General features: G+C 44.3%; 1 protein-coding gene across 3 annotated transcripts in view; it reads left to right on the top strand.

Moving 5' to 3' along the window:
• Window positions 1–6454, top strand: part of dyrk3 (dual specificity tyrosine phosphorylation regulated kinase 3) — a 10391-nt gene extending 3937 nt beyond the window's left edge. For all 3 annotated transcript variants that reach the window (XM_042222078.1, XM_005924701.3, XM_005924702.2), the window contains exons 3-6: window positions 2574–2779; window positions 2896–3199; window positions 3288–3704; window positions 3806–6454. In XM_042222078.1, coding sequence (XP_042078012.1) covers window positions 2574–2779; window positions 2896–3199; window positions 3288–3704; window positions 3806–4540 — 1662 coding nt within the window. In that variant the 3' untranslated portion in view covers window positions 4541–6454. The remainder of the gene's footprint in view (window positions 1–2573; window positions 2780–2895; window positions 3200–3287; window positions 3705–3805) is intronic.
• The last annotated feature ends 1987 nt before the right edge of the window (window positions 6455–8441 follow it).

Raw genomic sequence — 8441 nt, 5'->3', positions numbered from 1 at the left:
CCCTTCCACTGTGTTCTGGCTGCGTAGGATGGGCAGCTTATCTGTTTCCTTATCTCCAACATGTGACTTTCAGTAGATTTTTATACCCTTCATTTAATAGCATTGTGTGAGTAAGACTCATTTATTGTCCTAGGGCATCAAAGTTTGGTGCCCCGGCAGTTCTCGGTGCTTGCGTCAGGGAAACTACGGTGAATTGGCCAATTTGTTTTTTCGGCTAAAGTGAATACAGAGTGCGCTTATCTTGCCTTCATCTGTTTTTGGACACGTCATTTGACTCAAACCATGTTAATGAGCAGGTCATATATGCATGTTTACGGTGCTTACGGTAACTTTCATTGAGGATACGACCTCATTAATCTCAATAAATTGACCCATATACCATAATTACTTTTTGCAGTTCTGTTAATCCATTCTGAAAGATAATTAGGGGTTTGCTTTGAGTTTTTTAGGCCGTTTTACATTAAAGGAGGGTTATTACCAAAAATAAATGATCTGTTTTAGCCTAGGTAAATATATATATGTGATCTTATAAATGTCCCCTATGGCAAAATAAAATGCACATACACGCAAACAACAATAGTCCACAGGCCTACATGTCAGTAGATGAAAAAGGCTGGTTTGATATATTGTAAAGATTTATTGGGCTTGAAAATGTGACCCACAAACAAACTCACCAATCAGCATTCTCCCCCTCTCCTCCCCTTCCCCTAGCCCGTGTAATCCTCCATCAGTGGGCTTGCACAGAGTTTAGGCCTAGTTTTCTATTCTAGTCCCATCCTTCTTCCTTTGTGTTTTGTGTCACGCTCACAGAGTTACTGTCCTCCGGTGAATGTGACTGACAGTAACTCGCCCCAGTTCAGCGTGTTCAGTCCTCAGACACTAGCCTCATGCTCTATTAAAGTAATAAACTGATAGATGAGGGCTTGATTTGCTTTAATAAATTGTACTCATAGTAAGTTGAATTCATGAGCCCCCACCTTTTATAGCCGTGTTCTGACTGTCACCCAAATTACGGCAGCGTAATAATATCGTCATTTGCTTTGTTTGTGACAGAGGTTTGTGTGGTTGCTGCAACCTTGTGTGAGCTTCAGAGAGAGGAGAAAAAGATACTGAGGTGTTTCTGTAGCAGAAAGAGATTAGCTCTCCTCCATCTGTTGCACCATGCAGATTTGCACACAGGGGACTCCACCCTCTGTAATACCTGAGTGAGAGAAAATGTCGCACGCTCTGATTTCTCTTCCCGTTTGGAGCCCTCTTACGTTTGAATTTTTATTGTATTTTTCAGCCGGGTCAGTCAGTAATCCATCACAGATGCTGTTCCCCGTGTGGAGAGCTTTGATATGTATGTCAATATTTGTGTATGTGTCTGGGTGAAGGGGCTCGATCAGTGACATTCACTGTGTACTTTGGAACAACAGCTGCATGAGACCCTGGGTCAGCAGCAGAGCTGTTGTAATAAGTTAAGACTATATAGTTACATGTATGGAAACCCATCCCGCATTCCCACTCTATTTTTAGAGAGCCCAAACCTGGTACAAAAACACACTCTCAGCTGAGTCCTTTCTCCGTGGACGATCAACACCCACTTTTCCTAAAAAAAACAAAACAAACTTCCCAAAATCGGTCTGCCCTTAGAGTAAAAAGTGTACATGTGTAAGAGAGAGACAAAAAGCGCGAGGATATATCCCTCTCCAGTCTAACTCCTTGTACGAAGGCTTCGGTGAGTTCATGTCTTAACAGCCACACATCTTCTATAGTTTAACAATATAATTCAACTTTAATGACCGTCATTTCCCTTGCGCTCCATAATCTTGCGGAGCGTTCTTTCCGCTAGAGAGAGAGAGAGCGAAGAGGAATGAATTCCTGGGGTTGCTGAAACGAAGCTGCTCTCCGGCGAGACTCGAGACCGTTCTTTAAACTCCTTTAACCTTCACCCCCAAGCAAAGGTGGAAGTGTCACTTTTAAAGTTTGTGGACAGTTATATTGGGGGGGGGGAATCGCCTAGTGACTGCGATCACTTTCTTTTATTCTGAACTTCATTTTGTACGTAGATGCTATTTGTAGTAATTAAGGAGTAATTTAGAAGTTAAATGTTTATAGCAAGATTATGACAGCACTAACAATGATTAGTGGTATCTTTCATCTAAGCAAGGATACAAACAAGTAGGTGGGGATGTGGGTCGTTTTGCATGTGTTGGTAGGAGAAGAGGGGACGTTGCGCATTAGCATTTGCTGCCAGACTGGATCTGGATCCTGTCGTGCTGGTTAACCAACTGCAAACTGGATGTCTGCTCATTTCTCTCCACCTGAGACTCTACAGTTGGGTGTTGATATTTTGATCTGCATCAAATACAACCTTTTTTTTTTTGTTAATAATCAGGATTTAAAAATGTTGCAGACTCTGTCTTATATGTGGAGCTGGAATGATGCAGGATAATATTGAGTTTTGAGTCATTTTTAGAAGACCCTCAGTTAAGAAACTGTTTTCTCTTTGTAGAGCAAAATAAACTGCATTTGCTCTGATATTCACCCACTGCGTCTTGTAAAGTCTTGTTTTGCCTCTGTGTCAATAGGTTGTCAGTAACAAGGCTGTAATGAGGGATCAGGTGACCATCCGAGGTGCCCCGTCAAAGGTGAAGTACCTGTATGATGACTCGACTAGCAACCGCAAGGTCAACGCCATAACCACAGCAACCACACTGAACAGTGGGACCACTCATGAGACACCCACTAAACCTGCCCCAGCCTCCAGCCTGTCCAAAGAGCACAGTGTGGACAGGTGAGAAAGATGGACATGCTAACTAAGAGCATGCTAACTAAGTAAAATGTTACAGGCGAGATGATGACCAGTCAAGCTGTCGGTTAACACATTTGTTCCATCCTCATTTGCCACAGCACTGAATCCAGTAAGGGCTCTGTCGAATCCTCTGGCCCGCATGGAGCCGGGAATGGCGTCAACAGCAGTAAAGCGTGCGGCCCACTAACTCCTGATCAGGCTCTGAGACTGTACCGAACTCAGCTCACCACCCTGGAACAGGCGGAGATCCACTCCTACCCAGACATTTACTTTGTGGGACCCAATGCAAAGAAGAGGCCCGCAATTGCCGGAGGTAGCAACAACTGCGGCTACGATGACGAGCAAGGAGGTTATATTCACGTCGCCCACGACCACCTGGCTTACCGCTACGAGTTCCTCAAGGTCAGATGTGTTCTGATGTTTGTGGCTTTAAATTTGTTCTTTCATTTTTAGCTAAACAAATGCTTGTCCTTTCTCTTACTCTCTACAGATCATTGGTAAAGGTAGCTTTGGCCAGGTTGCGAAGGTATATGACCACAAACTGCAGCAACACCTGGCTCTGAAAATGGTGCGCAACGAGAAGCGTTTCCACCGGCAGGCGCAGGAGGAAATCCGCATCCTGGAGCACTTGCGGAAGCAGGATCGTAACGGCACCATGAATGTTGTGCACATGCTCGAGAACTTCACCTTCCGCAACCACATCTGCATGACCTTTGAGTTGCTCAGCATGAACCTGTATGAGCTTATCAAACGCAACAAGTTCCAGGGCTTCAGTCTGGCACTGGTCAGGAAGTTTGCGCACTCCATCCTGCAGTGCCTGGAGGCTTTAAGCAGGCACAGAATCATCCACTGTGACCTCAAGCCAGAGAACATCTTGCTCAAACAACAGGGTCGCAGCGGCATCAAGGTAAAGGCGGCGCCTTCTCGTCCCGGTCTGTGCTGTAATGGGTCTGTGCGTTTGGTTTTCATTTTCATTTATATCATTTCTTATTCTCTTGCCCCTACCAGGTGATTGACTTTGGTTCCAGCTGTTTTGAACACCAGCGGGTCTACACCTACATTCAATCTCGTTTTTATCGAGCTCCGGAGGTGATCCTCGGTTCACGTTATGGCCTTCCTATTGACATGTGGAGCTTTGGTTGCATTCTGGCCGAGCTGCTGACTGGCTACCCCTTGTTCCCCGGTGAAGATGAGGGCGACCAGCTGGCCTGTGTTATGGAGCTGCTGGGGATGCCGCCGCAGAAGGTCCTGGAGCAGGCCAAAAGAGCGAAAAACTTCATCAACTCCAAGGGCCACCCTCGGTACTGCGGTGCAAACACTTTGCCCACCGGAGCCACTGTGCTGACAGGGTCCCGCTCGCGCCGTGGCAAGATGAGAGGCCCTCCAGGTAGCAAGGATTGGAGTGCTGCACTCAAGGGCTGCGAGGACCCCGCCTTTACTGACTTCATAAAGAAGTGTTTGGACTGGGACCCGTCTTCTCGCCTCACCCCCAGCCAGGCCCTCAGACACCCTTGGCTGTATCGCAGGCTTCCCAAACCAATACCCGGGACAGAGAAGAGCCAAACAGCGTCTGTGAAACGACTCCCCGAGCACCACAGCACCTCCTTTCCCTCTATTCTGGCCAAGGGGGGGCCTGGCTTAAGCTCTACAACTGCCAGTAACAACAAACTTAGAAGCAACATGATGGGAGATTCAGGAGAGGCCATACCTCTTCGCACGGTCCTACCTAAACTTGTCTCGTAGAGAGAAAGCGAGAGATAAAATCCTCTAATCTCCTCCCTCGCCACGTTTTCCCACTCCTCAGGAGGAGTCAGAGTAAAGGAGAAAGTGGTTTTAAAACAGCTTTGTTTGTTCTTTTATTTGTTTTCTACTGCGAGGTGTCGACACCCCAGTCTTTGGTTTTTAATAATAGTTGAAAAGAGAAAGAGAGGAATAATAAAAGAAACACTCAAAAGTTTTTATACAGCGGCTGTGGATTTTCCGTTTACAGCCACGGGACGTGGTTTGATATTAGATAATGCTTTTTAAAAACAAAAGAAAACTTCCTCGTGTGAGTGGACAGCTTGTTCAATGAGAAAATATCTCTAACCTGTGTGCGATCTCACGTAAGTGTTGTGTTTTGGTAAAACGCACTGAAGCACACCTGCACTGTCACTTGCCTCACTTCACTCTCTTAAACTTGAAAAGGGCTACAGAGATTACTCTTATCAAGTTAGACTTAGCGAGATTTGTTCAGCCAATGGATTTTAACTAGAAGACAAATTGTTAGTTTTTGGGTTCTGCGAACACTTAACTCAGTTATCCCTCATATATACAACAAAAATGCCTTCAGACTGGTAATACAGGATTGGCTTTATGTAGCGACAGATTCTGAAAACAGCAGTAAGAAGTTTATTTTTTCCTCTTTCCTTTTTCTCCCCACAAACACACACACATACACCACTTTTCCTCATCCCTTGCGCTTGTGTGTCAGCTCAGTATGTGATGTTAATACTATGGAAAACGCTGAGAGGACATAGGACAACCTATTTATAGCCCACTGTCGTCCTCCTATTTTCACCGTACACGAGTGGGGAAAAAATGGGGAATCGGAAGAACAGTAGAGCTACTCGGACTCGGTCACAAAGGCGTCGCGTTCGGTACCTCACAACTGGTTTGCAAGATAGAGAGTGAGAGGGAGAGAGCCGTAAGTCAAAGCACCTAAACACCTTTGGGTTGATTGGCTGGAAAGTTTTGTATGAATGTCACCTGCCCGTGCCTGTAATTGGCTGCCGAGATTGTTAGCGGTAGTGGTCCTAATGGGTGGGTAGTGCAAGGAAAGATAGATCACGGGATAAAATGAAGGGCAGTATGTTCAATATGAGCCAGGATATTTTATTCTCTGGAGGAGAGATGTGTGGAAGACGAGCCAGTGACAAAACGAACGGTTTTAATGGTACTGTTGAAAGAAACGTTTCTCAGGGAGACATACTTGATACATCCCTTAATCTTAAAATTTACTGTGTTCCACTTATAGTCATGTATCCCGACTGTGGATGAAGATGGCATGCAAGCCCAGTCCGCTCAGAGCGAGAGCATTTACGAGAGTCTGTGAAGGGGGTCTGCATGCTCCACAATCTGACCTAGATTCTCTCTCTCCTCCCCCACATTCACTTTTATCGCTCCTCTTTTTTTCTCACTCTGTCTCATGTAGGGCAGGGAACCTCTTAAACTCTCACATACACAGTGAATAATGGTGCTGTCCAGAATGCACACGTACAGACGCGCACACAGAAACATGTCAGGTGCATGTTGGTATGGACCACACCATTCAAAGAGTTCTTTCTCTTGTCCCTCATTTTCTAAGTGAAACTGTCAGGGATTTCTACTCTGTCTCCATTTTTTTTATAGAAGTGGTTTCTAATGCTTTTCACTCCTAAATATCAAAGGATGTCAAATGCAAAAAAAAAAAAAAGAAGAAGAAAAAAAGAGAAAAGTCATATACTGTCATGTTGTACTAGTGGTGTGAGTTAGTAGGGAGGGTGTTTGGTGTTCAGCATGAAATCACAACCTGTTATCAAAACTGAGTGACTATGAGAGAAACTGTACAGTAACCAAATGAAGTTGTGATAGTTTCTTTTTCTAAGAAAAAATAAAAATGATTTCAGTGAACTGTTAGGCTTTGGGGTGATTTCTGGATTGAAATGGGCTTTTTTAATGAATTTTTTTAATTCCATGAGACATGTATTGCTCATTTGTCACACCTAGTGTGAAGCTCTCATCTCCAAAGAAACCAGGTGTGTGTGTGTGTGTGTGTGTGTGTGTGTGTGTGTGTGTGTGTGTGTGTGTGTGTGTGGGGGGGGGGTGGGTTGGGTCTTTTTTTCTGCCTGACATCAGGAGCTTGTGTCAGGAAAACAGTGGCTTACACTGCAGTCAGCATAATGAATCACTTTTAAGTGAACTGGATTTCAGTCAGCGATCAGGTTACAGACGGTAATGAATGAGTCAATAGCCTTTTATACTGAGGCTGCCTTGTTATTATGCCACCTTTATTAAAGTCATAAAGATGTAAGGAACAGATGTGAGAAAATACGCAGCACACATACGGGAAGACGATTCAGTCTTCCAGGTTATTGGACTGCGTTTTAGTTCTAGGTAGTGAAACAAAGTAAGTGTACCTGCTACTTGTGTTTGTGCCAGAGCCGAAACAGCTGCTCTGCCAACAAAATTAACAATGAGTACAGGCTATCTTAGTAAACTGATGAGGAAGTGCTGACAGTAATGTTTTTGTTGTTGTTCATTTACAGCTTCTGTGACATGTGAAACTTCATGTTGATTATGCTAAATTATGACCCTGCTGTCTGACTCCTGTTCCTAGCTGACAAAAGTGGCACCCGGTGTGGTCTTCTGCTCCACGATCTAAGTGTTGTGCTCTCAGAAATGCTCGTCTGCATACCAATAAACAGTTATTTAAGTCACTGCTGCCCTCCTACCAGCTCGATGCAGTGTGACCTCTGATGACAGCGGGGGACTTTTGGCGGGAGTGCAGCAGCTCACTAAATGCTTTCTCCTTTTTGGACAACACTTATCTAACATAAACAAAGATGCCATATTCCAAGTCACTTAAATCACCTTCCTTCCCTTTTCCGATCCTCAGTTTGAACTTCTGATCGTCTTGACCGTGTCTACATGCCCGAACGGCCTGATTTGCTGCCATGTGATTAGCTGATTAGATCTCATTATATATAGATTAAATTGCCCCTCCTCCTGATATTTCTCAACTTTTCTCTTGTCCTTTTATGTCCTTTGTGTCTCGTGTCCTGATGTGACACAAAACCAAAACACAAGACTGCTAAAAATAATCCTGTCAAGAAAAATCTGGAAGAAGACGCCTGCTTTCGTAAGAACGAAGGCAGCGTGATCGCAGACACTGGTGATTCATGGCTGTTTACACTGTGCAGGCTGGTGTCCAGTGGGATGAAAAAGTCAGGTACACACGCAACAGGAGGAGGAGGAGAAACCGGTTGAGCAACATGACTGGATACAGAAACTAGAGAAGTGGTTTGTGATGACTAGGTAGTATACGTAACAGAATTTGACACAGGTGTTTATTGCCAGCTGATCTTGAAAATACGAGGGTTGCCTTAGGGTAAAAATGATGTGTGTACCATTATTTTGCCTGAGCCTGGGTGTGGCACCTTCTTTCCATCAGCAGTAGGTCAGGGTGCCCTTATTAAAATCTTTATTCAAATATGAGGCTAAGCAGAACAAATAAGCAAGCAGACAATGCATGCGAAAAGACAGACCATCTCATTTTATTGTTCAGGGAATTTAAGCCTACAAGAAAACTTCTGTCTTTGTTTTGATGTGGTAACCCGTCCTTGTAAAAACGTTCTCATCTCACATTGTTTGCACTGTAGCAGAAGAACAGGTTTTACAGGGATGCATTTCTCCTGTATTCAGCTTTCCCTTTAAAATGATTCGTACAATCAGCTAGTAGAACTTGACAGACTCTAAAGCTAAGTGATTGAATCTTTCTCTCTTCATCTCTTTTGATTAACGTAAAAGCAGATTAGACCAATCCCATTAGACATCAACCCAGTCACCTTCTGACCATATGGTGTAAAGCTCCTCTGTCCGTACATCCACTTTGACACACTGATTT

This window comes from Haplochromis burtoni, unplaced genomic scaffold, assembly GCF_018398535.1.
Source record: "Haplochromis burtoni strain Fernald_Lab_line unplaced genomic scaffold, NCSU_Asbu1 Contig_79, whole genome shotgun sequence".
NCBI classification, from domain to species: domain Eukaryota; kingdom Metazoa; phylum Chordata; class Actinopteri; order Cichliformes; family Cichlidae; genus Haplochromis; species Haplochromis burtoni.
Note: the sequence above shows the minus strand (reverse complement) of the source record. Positions and strands in the feature narration are given on the sequence as shown.